The sequence below is a fragment of the Ranitomeya variabilis genome, chromosome 2 (genome assembly GCF_051348905.1).
Source record: "Ranitomeya variabilis isolate aRanVar5 chromosome 2, aRanVar5.hap1, whole genome shotgun sequence".
NCBI classification, from domain to species: Eukaryota; Metazoa; Chordata; class Amphibia; order Anura; family Dendrobatidae; genus Ranitomeya; species Ranitomeya variabilis.
Window position 1 is genome coordinate 356,459,423 of NC_135233.1, and position 24,533 is coordinate 356,483,955.

Below are 24,533 nucleotides of genomic sequence, written 5' to 3' on the forward strand. Positions count from 1 at the left end.
TATATACAGCCCAGGAGAAGCCTCTCATACATATTCAGCCCAGCAAAAGCCTCTGACATATACAGCCCAGCAGAAGCCCCTCATATATATACAGCCCAGCAGAAGCCACTCATATATATATACAGCCCAGCAGAAGCCCCTCATATATATACAGCCCAGCAGAAGCCTCTCATACATATACAGCCCAGCAGAAGCCCCTGACATATAGAGCCCAGCAGCAGTCTTTGATATAGACAGCCCAAATTTCTACAATATACATACATACATATGTACATATGTTAATCTTTAACACCCTTTTAGGACTTCAAGGGTTGACAAGGTCAGATATACTGCGTGAATTGGACTTTAGTGACATCATTAGTGATTTTGCAGCACAAAAATCAAGGAAAGTGCCCGGATTGTAAAAAATTAATGATTTTGCCTGAATTACTCTGCGTAAATGATTTTTGTAAATAAACTTGCGTTCGTTTCATTTTGTGTTTTTGCATTACATATTGCAGCACCTTGAAAAATGGGCCTCCATCCAAAATGGGCCCCGGGCCACCCACCTCTTAAATCCGGCCCTGTGGTCAGATAGGGTTGTTAAATGTTACAATGACATTTCCCAGTGCAATGTTAAAGTTGAAACACGCATTAAAAATGCTGCGTATGAACATAGCCCAAGTGGTGGAGGAACATTTTGGTCTGGGGATAATTATTTTGCATTATATACAAGTCATTACCCTGGGAAGTATGTACCTTAACATATTTCCCAGAAAAAGCCATTTTGCTTTCGTTTTTGTATGTTTTTTGGAGCACTTGTAAAAATGGTGTGAAACTCTGACAATATTGCTTACAGCTGTGACCTAGGACTTAGAAATGCTTCCAGGGACATTTGCCATGACTCGGGTCTCCCATAGACTTACATTGGGCTCGTTGCTCGGGTCGAGTACCCAAGTATTCCAATTTGCTCGCCCCGAGCAACGAGCACCCGTGCATTTTAGTGCTCGCTCATCACTATTAGCGCAATTATTTAAATGCTGAAATCTGTACTGGTGATGGGACCACACAATTATCACAAAGGATTTGGATGCTGAATTGTGGACTGGTGGCAGGACCACAGAATTAGTAGAAAGATTTATATGCTGAAATGTGGACTAGTGACTGGACCACACAATTAGCACAAGTATTTAGATGCTGAAATGTGGACTGGTGACGGGACCACACAGTTAGCACAAAGGATTTAGATGCAGAAATATGGACTGGTTGCTTGACTTCTTCATTAGCACAAAATATTTAAACGCTGTATGGTCGATTTGACACAAGATCCTATCTATCTGAACTAGCTGAGAATAAACTGCCTATCTAGCTATCTCCTCACAATCTGGTAAAACTGGGGGCTGGATAGGAAGTTAGTCAGAAGCTGATTGGGTTGGATCCAGGCAACATCCTGTGGCAGAGGGTGTTGCAGGGGAAGATTCAGGGGGGTCTCTGTCAGGGGTGGGATCCTGACAGTGGCCTAGTGAACAGAACAGAACGTTACGGAGCCGCGCCTGCACTCGAATGCGGTGGCATCCTAAGAAAGGAAACAAAGAGAAGTTTATTGTGGAGAAGTGAGAAACGAGATCGCAGCAAAAAGGAGATAAAGCCAGTAGGAGTCGTGCCATAAGATCGAGGCAACATTCTACTGAGGCGCGTAGCCGGTGGCCGGAAAGCCGAGGAAGTATTTGGCTCCAAGCAATACTTCAAACAGCGGCAGGACAGTTAATTTTAGGTTGGCTGTCTCACCTAAATCACCTAAGCAGACATAGGGGGCAATTGTGGGAGAGGGGCGACGCTAGGGTCCCGGAAGAACTCCAGGCCTACCCGTCATACGGGTGCGTCCTATCCATATCATCTGGGGGACGGAGAAAGAACATCAGAATAGATACGAGTTGTGAGAGAAGAACATCAGAAGCAGACACAACAGTTGTGAGGACTATCCCGTGGTGCTCAGCAGGGAGGGACTACAACACACAGGCGCTAGAAGGTAGGCACTGATTTCCACCTGCAAAGGAAACTCTAGATGTGCCATCGGACCGGCCGGTCTCAGCCAGCCCTGTTAGCAGTACTCTGGATTGAGGATCCTGAAGCCTTCAGTAAAGAGGTAAAGAGACTGCAACCCTGTGTCCTCGTTATTTATCGCGACCTGCACCACGCACCATCATCATATCTTTCATTGGACGCCCCTTAGCAGGGTCACGGACCGGGTCTAGCCACCGTGACAACCCCAGGACTGAGACAGAGAGGCCCGGTACCGAGTACCCCGCGGCCCTGCGTCTGGGGGCGCTCCAACTGTGCATTTTTTTTGCTGAATTTGAGGTTGGTGAACATTTTCTGAACAATTTTGCTCATCTCTAGACAGGATGTGAGTGTTCACTCATTTCTCAAACAGATTGAACAGATTCTGATAGCATGTATCAAAGTTTCATTTATGGCTGTTACATCCACATTAAAAAATCATAAAATTTGTATCTGCGTACTCTGTGTCTACATTACATGCATTATGTACTTTTTTATTCCTTCAGGACTCTTAGTCTCCATGGCAGTCCTACTGTTTTGACCAATATTATAGATATTGCATAAATAAATGATTGATAAAAAAGAGGGCCATACCTTGGGGATCTGATATTCTTGGAACTGGACATCTCTGGTCACCAAATGGGGTAGATTCAAAGGGACAATATCACAGAACCGGTGGATCTCCTGCATAACAGCCTGAGTATAATGCATCTCCATTCTATGTTCGTAATTTGGAGGTCGGTCTTGTCCAATCACTTGATCAATTTCCTTGTGGATTTTAGCTGAAATTATAGATTTATTTTGAAGTCTTCAGTTACAGTTGTTGCAGGTGCCAAAATAACTACACAGAGACCATACTAAACGTATTATTTTACATAATGCGCCATTTGTACACTTAGTATTAGAATTCAGTAGGAATGTAGTGTAGAGCGCCATGGAAAGTTGAGTAAATTCTTGCTACATAGGTATCTTCTTGACTTTAACTCCTTGTAACGAGAAGTTTCTGGGTCCCTAAACAAAATTTGTAGTATGAGCATCACATACCTTTGTCTCTTATGTTGAAAACGAGCTTTTGTGATACTAATGCACCAAGGCCCAGATGTAACTGTTATCTCAGCACCCACGCGACAGCTTCATTCCTGTTTGAATGAAAGGCGTTGTCCAGGCACATAGTATTGAAGGTCTGTTCTATGAAAAGTTGCCAATATAGAATTGGTGGGGTTCAACACTCCCAGTAATCAGCCAATACTAGCTTTGTACATATGCCACCAAACTACATACTGAATGAAACTGCACAGTGGTTGCTGAAAAGGAGCTAATCAGGAGTTCTGAGTTCTTGAGAGTGGTAGTTGCACATTGAGTGAAGGTGGGCTGTACCACCGCTGTTGATGATAACAGAAAGAAGGGGGTAGATCCAGCACTTCAAATAAAATCCCAAATTTTTATTTCCATAGATTTCCATAGATTAAAACATGATTCCATTCTGTAATGAATGAATATAACGTCCGAGGAGAAAGTCCACAGAGAAATTGAATGTCCTGGTTAAATGTCCTCAGGTTACGAATGAGAAGTATCACTTCGAAACGAGTCAACCAGGACATTAAATTAACCTTAGGACTTTCTCCTTGGACATTATATTCATTCAATTCATCCATCTCAACTTGCTCCACTTGAAAAGCCTCTTCTTTAATTGCGAGCAGTGAGTGTTTCAGTAGACAGAAGCGGGATGGTTACACTGATCATAGCATCAACGCCGCTCACTGTCTTGGTCGAGACTTTAAAGTTTTGGAGAAGAGCACAGATGTCAGACAGCCCAGTCTCACCTCATCTTCGCAACACGAATTGGGTAATATTGAGGAGGAGTAGAAACAGGAACTGGTTGCCTGCGCTACAGACAGTACTACCCACACCACCTTCATTCTGTCTGTTCAGTGTGGATGGCCTGAAGATGAGGAGATCAAGGATGAGAAGGAGAATCGCTCCTATGGAGCAGATCGGCTATGCCAGCTTCTAGCCTCCCATGGAGGCTATTGAAGCATGGCAAAAGTAAGAAAAAAATGTTTTAAAAAATATGAAAAATAAAAAAATATAAAAGTTTAAATCACCCCCTTTCGCCCCATTCAAAATAAAACAATAAAAAAAATCAAAGATACACATATTTGGTATCGCCGCATTCAGAATCGCCTTATCTATCAATAAAAAAAGATTAACATGATCGCTAAATGGAATAGTAAGAACATTTGAAAGGCCAGAATTATGTTTTTTTGGTCGCTGCAACATTGTATTAAAATGCAATAACGGGCGATCAAAAGTACGTATCTGCACCAAATTGATATTAAAAAAGTCAGCTTGGCATGCAAAAAATAAGCCCTTACCCAACCCCAGATCATGAAAAATGGAGACGCTACGGGTATCAGAATTTTTATTTTATTTTTACCACTTAGATAAAAAAATAACCTAGACTTGTTTGGTGTCTATGAACTCCTAATGGAGAATCAAAATGGCAGGTCAGTTTTAGTATTTAGTGAACCTAGCAAAAAAGCCAAACAATAAACAAGTGTGGGATTGCACTTTTTTGCAGTTTAACTGCACTTGGAATTTTTTCCCATTTTCTAGTACATGACATGGTAAAACCAATGATGTCGTTCAAAAGTACAACTTGTCCCTCAAAAAATAAGCCCTCACATGGCCATATTGATAGAATAATAAAAAAGTTATGGCTCTGGGAAGGAGGGAAGAGAAAAACAAAAACGCAAACCCGATGTCACAGTCAGCTGCAGCCGCTGGTGCGGCCCAGCCCCATAGACGCCCCCAAAACCAAACGACCTCAGAAGGCATGGGGCGCACGTCCCCCGGGGATGAAATACGGACCATTTATACCGCAGAGGGGGACCCGGGCCTACCCTAACTAGGGGAGGGCAGAGACCGGGGTTCTGTGGCAGCTGAGCATGTGGACAAGGAAAGACACGTAGGACTTGATTACATCGCACAACATCTGGTATAGAGAAAGTAAAGTTTACTAAAGTAAAGTCACACAGTACATAAACCAAACATGACAATGTCAGGCTCCCGATTTCACACCTCCCAGAAGGGTGCCACCCAGTAGACCCCAAGGCACCAACGGATCACCAAGGCAAACATAGGCGGGACATCAGGACGCAGGGAAGACATCAGGGTACATGAGGACATCAGGACGCAGGCAAGACATCAGGATACAGACAGGACATCAGGACATCTGGACACAGGAAGGACCTCAGGACATCAGGACACAGGCAGGGCATCAGGACACAGGAATACCAGATAGACATCTGGGACACTGGCGTGGCAGCCCAGGTCATAAGCTGGGACACTGGCGTGGCAACCCAGGTCATCAGTTACATCAGGACATTGGATACAGGAATGACAGCAGGAAACACGAGGTCATCAGGACGCAGGTAAGACATCAGGACACATGAGGACGTCAGGACATCAGGGTCCATGAGGTCATCAGGAAACAGGTAAGACATCAGGACACACGAGAATGTCAGGACATCAGGGTCCATGAGGTCATCAGGACACATGCAGAACATCAGGATACAGACAGGACATCAGGACATCTGGACCCAGGGTCACCGGCAGACATCAGACTCCAAGCAGCGGTCATCAGGTTTCAGGCATCAGACCTAGGAAGGAACTCAAGCGTTATGGTGCAACGGGGTTAACACCGCATGGTAGTCAGAGCACAGAGTAGTAGATGCTCAGGAGAAACACCGGTTACAAGAGACTCAAAGTCACAGGGTGTGAGGCTCCAGATGCAAAGGGATTCCAGGATTATAATCACAGCAGACACAGTTCAGACAGGGACAGGTACAGGATCAAGGATTCAGGCCTGGATATACCGCCTCCAGGACAGGCACCAGAACAGGACAAAACAGGAATCAAGGCAAGGACTTTGGTACCAAAACATAGACAGGGGAGGTGCAGGAACACAAACACACATAGCAAAGTTCAGGAGCTTTGTGAGTATCTCAGGCCCATAGAGCAGGGGAACTTTATATAGGAGCTACCCCTCAGCAACTGGCTGGGGACGGCATTTCAAGTACACACCCTAACCCTGATAAAAGCAGGGGAGGTGTGGCCACGCACGCCCTAAGTACAAACAGAAACCATTACAGCACAATCAGCGCAGGAACTGAAGCTCAGGGCACCAGGCTGTGACTGCACGCACTGACACACGTGGAAAGTCATGAACCAGTTGCAAATGACCTCACAACTAGTGTTGAGCATTGCGATACTGCAAGTATCGGGTATCGGCCGCTATTCGCAGTATTGGAATTCTGATATTGAGTTCCAATTCTTTTGCAATATCGAATACCGGAATCGGAAGTTCCCATAGTGCAATGAGCCAGTTTGATTTAATTCAGCCAATGAGGAATCCTAAGAAGTGTGGGCACATCCTGTTATGCATGTTAGGCATGTAAGTAAGGGCATGGCTGCGATTGGCTGCTGAAATGAGGTCATGATGCACTATAAAAGCTGGCGCCGCCATTTTGGGTTCACTCTGCTGTGAATTCAGTTAGGGACAGCACGCTGCTGTTCTGACTGAGGGATAGTTTGAGATAGCGATTTACTTCATTGTACTTTACCCAGGCTAATTTAGCAACCACTGTGTGAGAACCTTGTTTTTGCCTTGCAACGCTGTTCACGGTTGTCTGCAAGGTCTCTGTGTGAGTGCAGCTCATGCTGTAGCCTGTTCTGCAGCCACAGCTGGTTGTAGTCAGCTCAGCGTGTGTCACTGCCTCATACTGTTCCATTTTCCTTTTTTCAATTTGTGCTGCCTGCTGCACATTTTTTCTGATTTATCCTATTAGTGGGTTTCCATCTGTATCCTGCTAGATTGTGGAAAAACACTATATAGGAGTACATAGAGAAACTTTTTTTGCCCTTGCAGCGCTGTTCATGGCTGTCTGCAAGGTCTCTGTGTGAGTGCAGCTCATGCTGTAGCCTGTTCTGCAGCCACAGCTGGTTGTAGTCAGCTCAGCGTGCGTCACTGCCTCATACTGTTCCATTGTCCTTTTTTCAATTAGTGCTGCCTGCTGCACATTTTTCCTGATTTATCCTATTAGTGAGTTTCCATCCGTATCCTGCTAGATTGCGGAAAAACACTATATAGGAGTACAAAGAGGAGCCTTTCTGCAGCCTTGTGCACTGCAGCCCCAGCCAGATTAGTATTAGCCTATTTTTTGGAGCCTCATCTATTGCATTGTAGGTTACCTTCCTGCATTGTAATCGCTACAAAAAGTTTGTGATACTATCGGTTTTACATCTTTGGGCACATCCAGTGTCTTTTTGTGAAAAAAACTAAAAGTTAAAAAGTTCACCAAACACTCCACTTTACAGTTGTGTAGGCCACATTAGCTCATATTAAAGTCTAGTCCACACTTTATAAAATTAGTGTTTCTTATACCTGTTAGCAGCAGTTCAGGAATAAGCACACAAAGCCCATAGTACTTTTCTGCCTATCTTTATCAGTTTACCAAGATGAAGAAGACAGGGAGTAAGGCACGTGGTCATGGGCATGGAGTTTCTGCAGGGAGAGGACGTGGGGATTCTGTGCCTGCTGCGGGCACCGGTGACTCATCATCCCCCAGTTTTAGCAGGGAACAGTCCTTCATGCACAGCTTTGTAGGAGCTCGCCATACCCCACTGCTAAGGGATGAACAAATTGAAGCCGTTGTCGGATGGATGGCAGCTAACGCATCGACTTCAATTAGTGCCACATCCTCTCAGGCACAGAGCACTGAAGAGCACCCATCTGTCTCTTCACCACCTGCCAAATTGCCCAGGCAGTCAGAGAGCCCAGGACAGGAGCCATCTCTACTTCTGTTCTCTGAATCTCTTGGCTTGGAAAGAAGGGGCCAGCCAAGCAGCATTCAAGAAACTGAAGAAGAGGCAGTATGCAGTGATGCACAACTGCTTTGTTTCTCTGAATCCGAAGAGGTGGGTGGGCCAGTGCCTACGGTCAGCACACCTCAGTGCGCATCTGGTTATGAGACTCAGGTGCCACTTTCTGGTGTGTACTGTGATGCCGAGACTACACAGGGGAAGCAGTTATTGGAAGAGGGTAGTGTAGATGATGAGGTCCTTGACCCATCATGGCGTGAGGTACAGGAAGGTGGTGGGAGAAGCTCTGAGGAAGAGATTCCCCGAATGGCCAAAAAGGAGGGAGAGGGAGGGGGAAGACTGCGTTGCCTGTAGCCTCCACTTCGGCACCCATTAGGAGCATGCCTCTTCCAAAACCCAAAACGGGTGCTCCCAAGACTTGCAGTGCCTGGTCCTTTTTTGACACAGTTGCAGATGACATTTGCTTTGTCAAATGCAAGCTGTGTAATCAGAAAGTCAAAAGAGGGAAAAGTGTCAGCAACCTCAATACCACAAATATGTGAAAATATGTGCGGACCAAGCACGTGGTAGAGTTAAAAAACACACTGGAGACCTAGGCCAACCTACAGTGGCACTTACCACCTCTTCAGCTTGTGTTGTAGCCTCTTCCTCCAGCTCACAAACAGCTGGTTTGGCTTCCTCACAGGATCGCCATGGAAGAACCTCATGCACTGTTGGCCAGAGACACAGTGTAATTCCACCCACAGCACCACGTTCCCTGTCATCCTCACACTCCCAGCCCAGTCTACAGCCATCGGTAGCACAGGCATGGGAGATAAGGCGGCCATACTCGGCAAACCACATTTTAAAATGCGCGCGTGTCCAGCCTCCCGTGACGTCACGGCTTGTGATTGGTCGCGTTGCCCATGTGACCGCGACGCGACCAATCACAAGCCAGAATGTAATTTTAAAATCCTGAAGGACCTAAAATTACGTCACGGCTTGCTGTGATTGGTCGCGTCGCGGCCACATGGGCGGCACGCGACCAATCACAAGCCGGGACTTCAAGTAAGGAAGTAAACGCGCGAATTTTAAGCAAACAACGCTGCCGGTTCCCTCGCTGAGGTCCAGGCTGCGTCGGAGAGGTGAGTATAGCAATATTTTTTATTTTAATTCTCTCTTTTACACATTATTACATTAATGTTGTTTCGATACCGATACCCGATACCACAAAAGTATCGGATCTCGGTATCGGAATTCCGATACCCGCAAGTATCGGCCGATACCCGATACTTGCGGTATCGGAATGCTCAACACTACTTGAGAGTGGTGCTGTACGTGTTCTTCCAACTCCAAGGATTGCAGGAATCCAGTCTGTACACATTGACTCCTCCTTATACTCCAGTTTCTCTGAATCACCGCTGCAGGAGCCGTCGCAGTCTACCTCCACATGGACCTGTGAACGCTTACCTGTTACGACCGATATGAGCACAGCCGTGGCCAAACGTCAACAGGCCATATTGAAATTAATTTATTTGGGGAATCGAAGCCACACAGCACAGGAGCTCTGGAATGCCATCAAGCAGGAGAGTGACGTGTGGTTTGTGCCAGTGAATCTCCAGCCAGGCATGGTAGTGTGTTGTGAATTTGGATTCTGGGCTCCCCCGGTGGCCGCTTGTGGAATTGGACTTGTCATCCTCTTTCCTGTTTCACCTGGTTCCATCAGTAGTGGGTGTCGCTATTTAAGCTCATTTCTCTGGTGGTTTCTTGCCGGTCAACAATGTTATCTGATGCCTCTCAGTGCTTGTTCCTGCTTCTAGACAACTACTAGATAAGTTGGACTTTTGTCCATGTTTTGTTTTGCCTATTTGTTCCAGTTCACAGCTGAAGTTTTGTTACTGTGTCTGGAAAGCTCTCGTTGATCAGGGATTGCTACTCTGGCGTTATGAGTTAATGCCAGAGTTTAAGGTAATCTCTGGATGGTGTTTTGTTAGTGTTTTTCTGCTGACCATGAAAGTATACTATCTGTCTTCTGCTATTTAGTAAGCGGACCTCAAATTTGCTAAGACTATTTTCCTGCTGCGTTTGTTGTTTCATCTGAACTCACCGTCATTATATGTGGGGGGCTACTGTCTTCTTTGGAATATTTCTCTAGAGGTGAGCCAGGTCTTATATTTCCCTCTGCTAGCTATTTAGGTCTTAGGCCAGAGCTGGGCATCTAGCGATAAATAGGAAATGCTACCTGGCTATTTCTAGTTGCGCGGCAGGCTTAGTTCATGGTCAGTATAGTTCCATCTTCCGAGAGCTTGTCCCTCTATAGGCTTGCTATGATCTCTGCCTGCAGAGATCATGACAGTTTGACCGGCCAGTAAAGTGTTAAAGACCCAGGTTGAGAAAGGAGAGTTATAAGAAGTCTGCTGGAATTTTTTTTTTTTTTTTTTCCTCCAGTCTGCCTTGCTGCAGTCTTTTTTCTCTCTCTCCTCCTAATCTCTGTATGCTCTGTGTGCACCTGACAATAATGGATCTCCAGAGTGTAACTGCGGGTTTGAATAATCTCATCACGAAAGTACAAAATTTACAAGATTTTGTGGTACATGCTCCGGTATCTGAGCCGAGAATTCCTTTGCCGGAGTTCTTCACAGGGAATAGAGCTAGCTTCCAGAATTTCCGAAATAATTGTAAGCTTTATTTGTCCCTGAAGTCTCGTTCAGCTGGAGACCCTGCTCAGCAGGTTAGGATTGTGATTTCCTTGCTCAGGGGTGACCCTCAAGATTGGGCCTTCTCATTGCCAGCAGGGGATCCTGCGTTACGCGATGTGGATGCGTTTTTTCTGGCCTTGGGCTTGCTTTATGAGGAACCTCATTTGGAACTTCAGGCAGAAAAAACTTTGATGGCACTATCTCAGGGGCAAGACGAAGCTGAAGTTTTCTGCCAAAAATTCCGTAAATGGTCTGTGCTTACTCAGTGGAATGAGTGCGCCTTGGCGGCAACTTTCAGAGAAGGTCTCTCTGATGCCGTTAAGGATGTTATGGTGGGGTTCCCTTTGCCTGCAGGTCTGAATGAGTCCATGACAATGGCTATTCAGATTGATAGGCGTCTGCGGGAGCGCAAACCGGTGCACCATCTGGCGGTGTCTATGGAAAAGACGCCAGAAAGTATGCAGTGTGATAGAATTCTGTCCAGGAGCGAGCGACAGAATTTTAGACGGAAGAATGGATTGTGTTTCTATTGTGGGGATTCTACTCATGTTATATCAGCATGCTCTAGGCGTACAAAGAAGCTTGATAAATCTGTTTCCATTGGCACCATTCAGTCTAAGTTTATTTTGTCTGTAACCCTGATTTGTTCTTTGTCATCCATTGCCACGGACGCCTATGTTGACTCTGGCGCCGCTCTGAGTCTTATGGATTGGTCCTTTGCCAATCGTTGTGGTTTTGATTTAGAGCCTTTGGAGACTCTTATTCCTCTGAAGGGGATTGACTCCACCCCATTGGCTAATAATAAACCACAATACTGGACACAAGTAACCATGCGTATCAATCCGGATCACCAGGAGATTATTCGTTTCCTGGTGCTGTATAATTTACATGACGATTTGGTACTGGGATTGCCATGGTTGCAGTCTCACAACCCAGTCTTGGACTGGAGAGCAATGTCTGTGTTGAGCTGGGGATGTAAGGGTATTCATGGGGACGTACCTTTGGTTTCTATTTCGTCGTCCATTCCCTCTGAAGTCCCTGAGTTCCTCTCTGATTATCAAGACGTCTTTGACGAACCCAAGCTTGGGTCGTTACCTCCGCACCGTGAGTGCGATTGTGCCATAGATTTGATACCGGGTTGTAAATATCCAAAGGGTCGTTTGTTTAATTTGTCTGTGCCGGAACATGCTGCTATGCGGGAATATATAAAGGAGTCTTTGGAAAAGGGACATATTCGTCCATCTTCTTCTCCCTTGGGAGCTGGGTTTTTCTTTGTCTCAAAAAAGGACGGCTCTTTGAGACCATGTATTGATTATCGGCTTCTGAATAAGATCACTGTTAAGTATCAATACCCATTGCCATTGCTTACTGATTTGTTTGCTCGTATAGAGGGTGCTAAGTGGTTCTCTAAAATTGATCTTCGTGGGGCGTATAATTTGGTGCGGATCAGGCAGGGGGATGAGTGGAAGACCGCATTTAATACGCCCGAGGGCCACTTTGAGTATTTGGTCATGCCTTTTGGTCTTTCTAATGCCCCTTCAGTTTTCCAGTCTTTTATGCATGATATTTTCCGCGATTTTCTGGATAGATTTATGATAATATATCTGGATGATATTCTGATTTTTTCTGATGACTGGGACTCTCATGTCCAGCAGGTCAGGAGAGTTTTTCAGGTTCTGCGGTCTAATTCTTTATGTGTGAAGGGGTCTAAGTGCGTTTTTGGGGTCCAGAAAATTTCCTTTTTGGGGTATATTTTTTCTCCCTCTTCCATTGAGATGGATCCCGTCAAGGTGCAAGCTATTTGTGACTGGACTCAGCCCTCCTCTCTTAAGGGTCTTCAGAGATTTTTGGGCTTTGCCAACTTTTACCGCCGATTTATTGCTGGTTTTTCGGATGTCGTTAAACCACTGACTGATTTGACCAGACAAGGCGCTGATGTTGCTAATTGGTCCCCTCATGCTGTAGAGGCCTTTCAGGAGCTTAAGCGCCGTTTTGCCTCTGCCCCTGTGTTGCGTCAGCCTGATGTGAATCTGCCTTTTCAGGTTGAGGTTGACGCTTCGGAGATCGGAGCTGGGGCAGTGTTGTCGCAGAAAGGTTCCGACTGCTCCGTCATTAGGCCTTGTGCCTTCTTTTCTCGCAAATTTTCGCCCGCAGAGCGGAATTATGAAGTGGGCGTTTGAGGAGTGGCGCCATTGGCTCGAGGGGGCTAGGCATCAGGTGGTGGTATTGACTGACCACAAAAATTTGATTTATCTTGAGACTGCCAGACGCCTGAATCCTAGACAGGCGCGCTGGTCTTTATTTTTTTCTCGCTTTAATTTTGTGGTGTCATACCTACCGGGTTCTAAGAATGTTAAGGCAGATGCCCTTTCTAGGAGTTTTGACCCGGACTCTCCTGGTAATTCTGAACCCACAGGTATCCTTAGGGAGGGAGTAATTTTGTCGGCCGTTTCTCCTGATCTGCGGCGGTCCTTGCAAGAGTTTCAGGCGGATAGACCGGATCGTTGTCCGCCTGATAGACTGTTTGTTCCGGATGATTGGACCAGCAGAGTCATCTCTGAGGTACATTCTTCTGCATTGGCAGGTCATCCCGGAATTTTTGGTACCAGGGATTTGGTGGCAAGATCCTTCTGGTGGCCTTCCCTGTCACGAGATGTGCGAGTCTTTGTGCAGTCATGTGACGTTTGTGCTCGGGCCAAGTCTTGTAGTTCTCGGGCTAGCGGACTGCTGTTGCCCTTGCCTATTCCTAAGAGGCCTTGGACACACATCTCGATGGATTTTATTTCAGATCTGCCTGTTTCCCAGAAGATGTCTGTCATCTGGGTGGTCTGTGACCGTTTCTCTAAAATGGTCCATTTGGTTCCTCTGCCCAGGTTGCCTTCTTCTTCTGAGTTGGTTCCTCTGTTTTTTCAGAGTGTTGTCCGATTGCACGGTATTCCTGAGAATATTGTTTCTGACAGAGGTACCCAGTTTGTGTCTAGATTTTGGCGGGCATTCTGTGCGAGGATGGGCATGGATTTGTCTTTTTCGTCTGCTTTTCACCCTCAGACTAATGGCCAGACCGAGCGGACTAATCAGACCCTTGAGACATATCTGAGGTGTTTTGTCTCTGCTGACCAGGATGATTGGGTTGCTTTTTTGCCATTGGCAGAGTTCGCCCTCAATAATCGGGCCAGTTCTTCCACCTTGGTGTCCCCGTTTTTCTGTAATTCGGGGTTTCACCCTCGATTTTCCTCCGGTCAGGTGGAATCCTCGGATTGTCCTGGAGTGGATGCGGTGGTGGAGAGATTGCATCACATCTGGGGGCAGGTTATGGACAATTTGAAGTTGTCCCAGGAGAAGACTCAGCGTTTTGCCAACCGTCATCGTCGTGTTGGTTCTCGGCTTTGTGTTGGAGATTTAGTGTGGTTGTCTTCTCGTTTTGTCCCTATGAGGGTCTCTTCTCCTAAGTTTAAACCTCGGTTCATCGGCCCTTATAGAATATTGGAGATTCTTGATCCTGTTTCTTTCCGTTTGGACCTCCCTGCGTCCTTTTCCATTCATAACGTTTTTCATCGGTCGTTGTTGCGCAGGTATGAGGTACCTGTTGTACCTTCAGTTGAGCCTCCTGCTCCGGTGTTGGTTGAGGGTGAGTTGGAGTACGTTGTGGAGAAGATTTTGGACTCTCGTGTTTCCAGACGGAAACTCCAGTATCTGGTCGACTGGAAGGGTTACGGCCAGGAGGATAATTCTTGGGTCAATGCATCTGATGTTCATGCTTCTGATCTTGTTCGTGCCTTCCATAGGGCTCATCCTGGTCGCCCTGGTGGATCTGGTGAGGGTTCGGTGCCCCCTCCTTGAGGGGGGGGTACTGTTGTGAATTTGGATTCTGGGCTCCCCCGGTGGCCGCTTGTGGAATTGGACTTGTCATCCTCTTTCCTGTTTCACCTGGTTCCATCAGTAGTGGGTGTCGCTATTTAAGCTCATTTCTCTGGTGGTTTCTTGCCGGTCAACAATGTTATCTGATGCCTCTCAGTGCTTGTTCCTGCTTCTAGACAACTACTAGATAAGTTGGACTTTTGTCCATGTTTTGTTTTGCCTATTTGTTCCAGTTCACAGCTGAAGTTTTGTTACTGTGTCTGGAAAGCTCTCGTTGATCAGGGATTGCTACTCTGGCGTTATGAGTTAATGCCAGAGTTTAAGGTAATCTCTGGATGGTGTTTTGTTAGTGTTTTTCTGCTGACCATGAAAGTATACTATCTGTCTTCTGCTATTTAGTAAGCGGACCTCAAATTTGCTAAGACTATTTTCCTGCTGCGTTTGTTGTTTCATCTGAACTCACCGTCATTATATGTGGGGGGCTACTGTCTTCTTTGGAATATTTCTCTAGAGGTGAGCCAGGTCTTATATTTCCCTCTGCTAGCTATTTAGGTCTTAGGCCAGAGCTGGGCATCTAGCGATAAATAGGAAATGCTACCTGGCTATTTCTAGTTGCGCGGCAGGCTTAGTTCATGGTCAGTATAGTTCCATCTTCCGAGAGCTTGTCCCTCTATAGGCTTGCTATGATCTCTGCCTGCAGAGATCATGACAGTAGTGTGTGACAATGGCCGAAATCTGGTGGCAGCTCTGGGCCTAGGCAACCTCACTCACATCCCATGTCTGGCACGTGTGCTCACCTTGGTCGTGCAGAGTTTTTTAAGGGACTATCCGGATCTTGATGCACTGCTGCACAAGGTCCGCCTAGAGTGCGCTCCCTTGCATCGTTCCAGCATGGCAAGATCGTGCATTGCAGCTCTGCAGGGCCGATTCCGCCTTCCAGCACATCGCATCATATGTGACCTACCAACCAGGTGGAATTCAACGTTACATATGTTGGAGCGGTTGTGTGAGCAGCAGGCAGCAGTAATGGAGTACCAGCTGCATCAGGCGCAAACAAGTTGCACAGCGTGCCGTTCACACTTCACCACCACTGAGTGGGCCTCTATGAAGGACATCTGTCACGTTTTGCGTGCCTTCGATGAATCCACGCGGATGGCGAGTGCAGATGATGCACTAGTCTGCATGACTAACCCCCTTATCTGCCTGCTTGAAAAAACACTGCAAGCACTAAGGGAGGAGGTTGTGGAAGAGGTGGAGGATGAGGAGTCACAAATGCCATCTGCTTCTGGACAGTCTGCGCAACGTGGTTCCTCACAAAGGCCTAGGCAGGGGACACTTTGTGAGGAGGATGAGGAGGAGTCAACGGAGGAGGAAGACATCTGTCCAGAGGAGGGAGTTACACAATGCTCTAGTAGTCAGTATGTAGAGCGAGGGTGGGGTGATGCAGAGGAGGCAGAGATCACGCCTCAAGCAGGGGACAGCGTTTCTTGGCCAGTTGGCAGTCTGCAGCACATGGTTGATTTCATGCTGCAGTGCCTGAGAAACGACCACCGCATCGCCCACATTCTCAACAAGGCTGATTATTGGGTGCACAGCCTCCTAGATCCTCGCTACCGGGACAACTTTCAAAGCCTCATAACACCGTTGAACCGGGAGCGTAAAATGCGAGAGTACCAAGACACATTGGTGCATTCCATCATGTTCTCCATTCCAATCGAGAGCAGTGCAGCTATTGCTTTACAAAGCAGCTCAGTGAGTCCAGGCAATGGAGGAAGCTCTGCTCAAAGAGGGAGCAGAAGCAGCGCCTCAGCACAAGGCAGGACCAGTATGGCCCAAATGTGGCAAAGTTTTGTGTCCCCGCCACAAATGTCTACACCATCACAGACGGGTCCAGTCAGCAGAAGGTAACGTTTCCGTCAGATGGTGACAGACTACATGTCTTGCCCTCTCAGTGTTCTCCCACACGGCTATTCCCCCTTCAAGTTTTGGGTCTCTAAGCTGGATACAGGGCCAGAGCTTAGCCAGTATGCATTGGAGGTGCTGGCTTGCCCTGCTGCTAGTGTATTATCGGAACGCGTCTTTAGTGCCGCAGGTGGTGTACTAACAGACCGTCGCATGTGACTATCCTCCGATAACGTTGACAGGCTTACTTTTCTGAAAATGAACAAGGCCTGGATCTCGCAGGATTTTTCCACTCCTCTTCCAGATTAAATAATTGGTTGGCAACAGTATTCAGGTCTCCTGTTGTGTTCATGTTTCTACCACCTGAACTGTAATCCCTGGGCTCCAACACCACCAGTTGCTGCTCAGAAGTGCCGTTTGCACAGTCAACACATGACCCAGTGTTATTGGGTTTCAGTAAGTCAGCTGATCCCCAGCTGTGTATCTGGCAATTGCTCCTGCTACCTCCACACTCACACTACAACAGATATTAAACTTGCTTCAATTAGGCCTCAGCCTATACTCTGCTTCTCCTGGATTCGCTGGGCTCCAACACCGCCAGTTGCTGCTCAGAAGTGCTGTCTGCACAGTCAACACTAGGGTTGAGTGACTTTTGCATTTTTAGGATCGAGTCGGGTTTCGTGAAACCCGACTGTCTCGAAAGTCGGATCGTGTGAAATCGGCCGATTATTGTGAAAAGTCAGGGGGCCGACCGAAGCACGAAACCCAACACGAAACCCAATGCAAGTCAATGGTTTTTTTTTTTATTCTCTCTCTCTCTCCTCGGACAGTGTAAATCAGTACATTCCTCGGACTGTGCAAATCGCTACATCCAAAACAGTAAGATGGCGTTTATACCGCCACCCCCTGTGACGCCGCAGAAACCAAGACAAGACCTATGTCATCATGCTGCCCACACTCCTTCATTGGCTGAAAAAATGGCGGTAACAGCGTCATACAAAACGCGACTTTGGCGCGAAGATCGCCGACCGCATGGCCGATCCCACGCTGGGATCGGCTCGGGTTTCACGAAACCCGACTTTGCCGAAAGTCGGCGACTTATGAAATGGACCGATCCGTTTCACTCAACCCTAGTCAACACCAGCTCCAGTGTTATTGGGGTTCAGTAATGTCAGCTGATCCCCTGCTGTGTATCCGGCAATCTCTCCTGCTCCGTCCACACTCACACTACAACAAATATTAAACTGCCTCAAATTAGGCCTCAGCCTACACTCTGCTTCTCCTGGATTCCCTGGGCTCCAACACCGCCAGTTGCTGCTCAGAAGTGCCGTCTGCACAGTCAACAGTTGCTCCTCTGTTATTGGGTTTCAGTAACATCAGCTGATCCCCAGCTGTGTATCCGGGAATTGCTCCTGCTCCGTCCACACTCACACTACAACAGGTATTAAACTGCCTCAAATTAGGTCTCAGCCTACACTCTGCTTCTCCTGGTTTCCCTGGGCTCCAACACCACCAGTTGCTGCTCGGAAGAGCCGTCTGCACAGTCAACAGTTGCTCCTCTGTTATTGGGGTTCAGTAATGTCAGCTGATCCCCTGCTGTGTATCCGGCAATTTCTCCTGCTCCCTCCACACTAACACTACAACAGATATTAAACTTGCTCCAAATAGGCCTCGGCCTACACTCTGCTTCTAGCATTGACCCTGGGCTCCAACACCGCCAGTTGCTGCTCAGAAGTGTCTTTGGCATGGGTACTCCCTCCTGCCCAGCCTGGTTCCATAACGCCAGCTGTTTCCGTGTAGTGTCAAGGTCACTTTGCTTCCAATACATTGTCCTGTCGTGTTGCGGTCGGGTTAGCCAACTCCATGGTGCCTGCAGTTTAGCTGCTTCCTATGTGGGCTGCGGGATCTGGCAATCAAGGCTGGTTCCGTAGTGCCAATAGGACAAGCTCCTCCTGTAGGACTGTGGGTTTTCGGTAACTCGGCTGGCTCGCTGCCTTGCAATTTATTGTTCATGTGGACCTTCTGCTGACTATCTGAGTTCCAGCACCATTAGCTGGTTCTTTAGAAGTCAATCTTGAATAGGTCCCCTGGGTTCCAGTACCGTCAGCTGGTTCCAGGAAGAGCCTTTGGCTTAGGTGCCTCCTTCTCGGTATCCAAGTTCCACCAACGTCTGGTGGTCCTTGGTAGTGCTTTCTGGCATGGGTACCTCCTGCTTAGTAACCAGGTTCCAGTACCATCATCTGGTCCTCCGTAGTTCCATTGGCTCTTGTACCTTCTGCTACTCATCCGGGTTCCAGCACCGCCAGCTGGTTCTTGGCAGTGTCTTTGGCATGGGTACTCGCTCCTGCCCAGCCTGGTTCCAGCACGCCAGCTGTTTTTGGGTAGTGTCAAGGTCACTTTGCCTTCAATACGTTGTCCTGTTGGGTTGCGGTCGGGTTAGCCGACTCTATGGTGCCTGCAGTTTAGGTGCTTCCTATGTGGGCTGCGGGATCTGGCAATCAAGGCTGGTTCCGTAGTGCCAATAGGACAAGCTGTTATGATCCGGTGACCTTGGAGCCGCATGAAAACTTTCTCTGGAGTCGGTGGAACCTGTACTGACCGCAAATCCTGAACTAACAGCGCAACTAGAAGTAGCCGTGGGGTGTGCCTAACAAACCCTAGACACCTCGACACACCCGGAGGACTAAATACCCCTATAGATGGAAATAGGAATGCTATCTTGCCTCAGAGCAGACCCCCAAAGGATAGGCAGCCCCCCACGAATAATGACTGTGAGTAGGAGAAGAATAGACACACGCAGGTAGAAAACAGGATTTAGCAAAAGAGGCCACTCTAGCTAAATAGGAAAGGATAGGACAGATTACTAGGTGGTCAGTATTAAAACCCTTCCAAAAATATCCACAACAGATAATACAAAAAGTTCCACAATCTAACTAAAGACATGGAATGTATATCTGCCACTCCAGAGAATCCAGCAAGACTGAGAAAATACTGACACAATCTAAGCTGGACAAGAAAACACAAAGAATAGCACTGAATTGTGAAGCACACAGCAAGTGTGCCACAGGAAAAAAAACAGACACTTATCTTTGCTGATTTGGCAGAAAGACAGGAGGAACCAGGCAGAGGTCCACACCTCCCAACAACAATTGACAAATGGCAAGGACTAATGAATCCTGCACACCTAAATACCCCAGTCAGAACTGCAATCAGCAGACACACCTGACCAGGACTGCAACCCAGGGACAACTGCATTACCACCTACTACCACCGGAGGGAACCCAAAAGCAGAATTCACAACAAAGCTCCTCCTGTAGGACTGTGGGTTTTCGGTAACTCGGCCGGCTCGCGGCCTTGCAATTTTTTGTTCATGTGGACCTTTTGCTGACTATCTGAGTTCCAGCACCATTAGCTGGTTCTTTAGAAGTCAATATTGAATAGGTCCCCCTGGGTTCCAGTACCGTCAGCTGGTTCCAGACAGAGCCTTTGGCTTAGGTGCCTCCTTCTCGGTATCTGAGTTCCACCAACGTCTGGTGGTCCTTGGTAGTGCTTTCTGGCATGGGTACTTCCTGCTTAGTAACCGGGTTCCAGTACCGTCAGCTGGTCCTCGGTAGTTCCATTGGCTCTTGTACCTTCTGCTACCCATCCTGGTTCCAGTACCGTCAGCTGGTTCCAGGCAGAGCCTTTGGCTTAGGTGCCTCCTTCTCGGTATCCGAGTTCCATTAACGTCTGGTGGTCCTTGGTAGTGCTTTCTGGCATGGGTACCTCCTGCTTAGTAACCGAGTTCCAGTACTTTCAGCTGGTCCTTTGTAGTTCAATTGGCTCTTGTACCTTCGGCTACCCATCCGGGTTCCAGTACTGTCAGCTGGTTCTCGGCAGTTCCTCAGCCTTCTTGTACCTTCTGCTACATTTCCAAGTTCAAGCTTTTTGAAAAGGTTTTAGGTAATCACTCTGGATCTCCCTGATGACGACCCTAAAGACGACGACCCTGAAGACCACCCCGAAGAAGATGACGACCCCAGAGACGACGACCCCGGAGATGACGACCCTGGAGACGACGACCCTGGAGACCACCCCGATGAAGACGACGACCCCGGAAACAACGACCCTGGAGACGACGACCCTGGAGACGATGACCCTGAAGACCACCCCAAAGAAGACCAAGAAGCAGAAGAGCAAGAAGCTGCAGAACAAAAAGCAGAAGAACATTAAGCATAAGACTAAAAATCAGAGCAAAAGATATTATCTAAATTATAAGCAGAAGAAGACTAAGCAGTGTATGGGGGTGAGTCCGTTCCTCCTCGTGGTGCCCCTGGAAAAAACCTGCTGCTGCAAGCCAAACTGAACGCGGACAAATCCTGTTGTAAATCTTTTGGGACAGGCAGAACGGAAAGTGTAATCTTCAAACTTTTATAAATAACAACTACAGGAATGCCTGTCACAAATAAGAATATGATGAAGAAGAAGAATATGAAGAAGATGAAGAAGTAGAATATGAAGAAGAATAATAGTTGAATAAGAAGAATATGAAGAATGTAAAAAAAAGAATAATAGGAAGAAGGTGAAGAAGAAGAAGATGAAGAAGGTGAAGAAGAAATGAAAAAGATGAAAAAGATGCTGCTGCTGAGGATGATGAAGAAGAAAGTGTGGGAGAAGTAAAAAAGAAGGTGAAGAGCATGGAAGTAGTGAAACATAAATATCTGACAAAATATAAAAAAGCTTAACATAGTCAATATCTTTGTAACTCCGAATGTCTTAAAAAAAAAAAAATAATTCCTGCTATTCCATTTGATTGGGCTAAACCTCTATGCCTTTAATGTCTCCTCCACCTCTCCCAATACATTCTACATTATTCTTAGTTGTTTTCTTATTAACATACAAGAAAAGAAAGGGTTTATTTTAATTCCGATATTTGTGTCCCATTGACTTGCATTGGTTTCCGGTATCGGTATCGGCGATATCCAATATTTTTTGGATATCGGCCGATCCAATCCGATACCGATATTTCCGGATATCGGAAGGTATCGCTCAACACTACTCACATCCCGAGGACAGCTTCCACTGCGGCAACCAGGGACTGCACATGCGGAAGATCATGCAGCAGAGCAAAGACCTAACCACCCATGTGCGGCTGCGCAGCAGAACAGGGAACTAAGAAGGCTCCATCCAGGTAACAGCCAACAGTATCCCAGCTCAAATTAGGAGGAAAAGTGTAAAGGGTTAAAGCAAACATATACATTGTCACGCCGAAGACCAGATAAAGACAGAACGGCGTGACAACCGAAAAAATCTGGGGTCACGAAGGAGTTAAGATGCTTATGATGCCCACATTAACAATTTTAAGATGCCTACCTCTAATATTTTTAATATATATTTAATACCCCTGGTGTAAATGTTTTTCAGTCATGCAGTCTAGAATACCATCTCCTTAATAATGGGAAAAAAATACTACTTTACATCTGTTCAAAGGGGTATTGGAGTGCCAATTTCCAATTTTTGGCCAACCTTGCACTTAGGTCATACACTTTACCAGTCTAGCAGACGCACTCCTTAAGAATGGGAAAAAATGTGTTTCTAAGGCTCCACCTTCTAGTTGATGTAAAATATATACACAATACACATACTGTACATCTCTTCCACGGTCCATAACTGGATTGCTTTTTTCTATACACTCATTTACCGATTCCTGTTTTTTATGGTGTTCTGTACTCAGAAATTCATCAAAAGCAGGCTTGGTTGCCTCTAGAGTTTGCTGCTGCCACGTACAAGAAAAAAATATTTTCAGAGCCAAGTCAAATCCATTCTATATTCTGCTATGATACCGCTTTTATCTGCTATTCATGTGGGGTGAGCTGCTGCAATAGGGACAGCGTATCACAGGCATATACTCAGGGATTATTGCCTTATAAATTATAATCCTTTCTGCTGCAACCTAAAAAATTATATTAAGGTAACATCTATTCTATTCCCTATTAATACCTCTGCTAGCTGCATTTAGTATAGAGATAGGTGCTAGGGATCATCTGCTGGAAATGAGTTTTCATTCTGGTCATATAGATCTCTTCTACAGTCCATAACTTGATTGCTTTTTTCCATACATTCATTGACAGATTTGTGTTTTACGGTGATCTGTACTCAGAAATTTATCAAAGCAGGCAAAATTACCTGATTTAATGTGTCCATTTGTAGTTTCTCTGTAGCATCTGATTGTAAGAGGTAGTGGTGGGACACTTTAAGCTACTAAAGCTGGAATTACCACTTCTAAGTTCTCCAGTGCTTTGTTTCCATCCATTTCTGTGTACTTTTTGAGGTATGTTTGGGGTCATTGCCCTGCTGAAAGACCCCTAACCTAGGATACAAAACCAGCTTTCTGATGCTAAGTACTGCATTGCCACACAAAATCCTTTGGGAATATTCACATTTCATGATGCACATAGGGCCAGAGGCAGCAAAACAACCACAAATTATCTTTAAATTTCCACCATATTTGACTGTAGGTACTGTGTTCTTATATTTGTAAGCTTCATTCCATTTACGGTAAGCAGTGGAATTATGTACTTTACCAAAAAGCTCCATCTTGGTCTCATCAGCCCACAAGACACTTGATGGCCCTCTAACAATAGAAAGGGCTACTTGATGGTTCTCTAAAAATAGTGAGGGCCACCTGTTGGCCCTGAAAAAAAAACTGGCGACTTTCATAGTCCCTCCTTCATAAATTTAACAGAATGTGTCTGATCATGTCTCACACACCACATGGTCAGATAAGATATTAAAATTTTAAAATTGCATTTCCTTGTGATTGTTTTTTTCACCATTTAAAACAGTGTAAACCTGCAAAAAAGCATCAAAAATACTACATGTGAACATAGAAAAAAAATGCTCTTTCACACCTTGGGCTATTTATTTTGCCTTATTTGCAAGTCACTATCCTGGAAAGAAAGTTTCTTAACATTTTTTCTAGTAAAATACATTTTATCTTCTGTTTTGAATGTTTTATTGTCAGTCCATAAAAAGTGGCCTAATACTCTTAACAACATTGTTCCCAGCTGTGACCTGGGATTCAGAGATGCCTCTATGGGTCTTCCCCATGCTGTTCCCATGCTGTTTTTAGTGCCGTTTCCATTGATTTGAGCAATTTTTATACCCCTCCAGACCTCTGGGTGTTGGCCATCTGAAAATGCTTGAGTTTCCCATTGACTTTTGTTATACTCGTTACTCTTGTAGAGCACCAGAGCATTACGATTTGCTTGACTCTAGTAACGAGCACCCGAGCATTTTATTACTCGTTCATCACTAATTAGTATTTGTCAGCCAAAATCAGGGGAGGAACAATCAGAGGAAAAGTATAATAGAAACATGTGCACCACTTTTACATTTTTTACCAACTCCTGATTTTGACTTACAAATACTGATGTAAAATACTGACCAAATACTGAACAAGTGAACATGGCCTTAAAGGGAGGGTGCCGTGATTTTAGTTTTTGTATTAATAATTATTGATTATATAATCAATTATTTTTAATACAAAAGTAAATGTACCTCTTTCATACTTTTTTATTTATTCGCTTTTACTTCTACCACTGGAGGCCGCCATTTTCATTAGTGTGGGTGTAAGTGTCTGGGCACGACACTTGCACACCTCACTTACGGCAGCCATGGACATAGGAGCCAACGGTCGGGCTCCGACCGCTCCTCCTGCCTCTCAGCTGTGACTTGGCCACACCCACTGAGCTGCCGCGTCACAGCTGTGAGAGGAGATCGCGGCCATTTTGTTTATTTCCCTCTGCCATCGCACACACAGCTCAGTGCGTGCGATGGCAGAAGCTGCTGCTGGGAGAAGCTGCTGCCGAGGGTCCAGGGTAAGTATCTGCAGCGAGGAGCTGTGATTGCAGCCTGTACTTAGTATTACATTACAGGCTGCAATCACTGCCGACCTGTTCAGAGCAGAGCAGGGAGATCGTCCCACTGCTCTGCTCTGAACATGACTCAGCACTTCCTGGTAGAGGAAAGAAGGTAAGTACAGGGTTTTTATTTTCTTATGCATCTACCACTGCTGCCAGCCCCTATATACCACCTACCACTGCTACCTGCCCCTATATACCACTGCTACCTGCCTCTATATACCACCTACCACTGCTACCTGCCCCTATATACCACTGCTACCAGCCCCTA

At 46.2% G+C, this 24,533-nt stretch overlaps 1 protein-coding gene across 1 annotated transcript in view; it reads right to left on the bottom strand.

Annotated features, from left to right (window-relative positions):
* Positions 1-24,533, bottom strand: part of LOC143805883 (cytochrome P450 2A4-like) — a 196,960-nt gene that overhangs the window by 23,292 nt on the left and 149,135 nt on the right. The window contains exon 8 of the mRNA XM_077285623.1: positions 2,635-2,822. Coding sequence (XP_077141738.1) covers positions 2,635-2,822 — 188 coding nt within the window. The remainder of the gene's footprint in view (positions 1-2,634; positions 2,823-24,533) is intronic.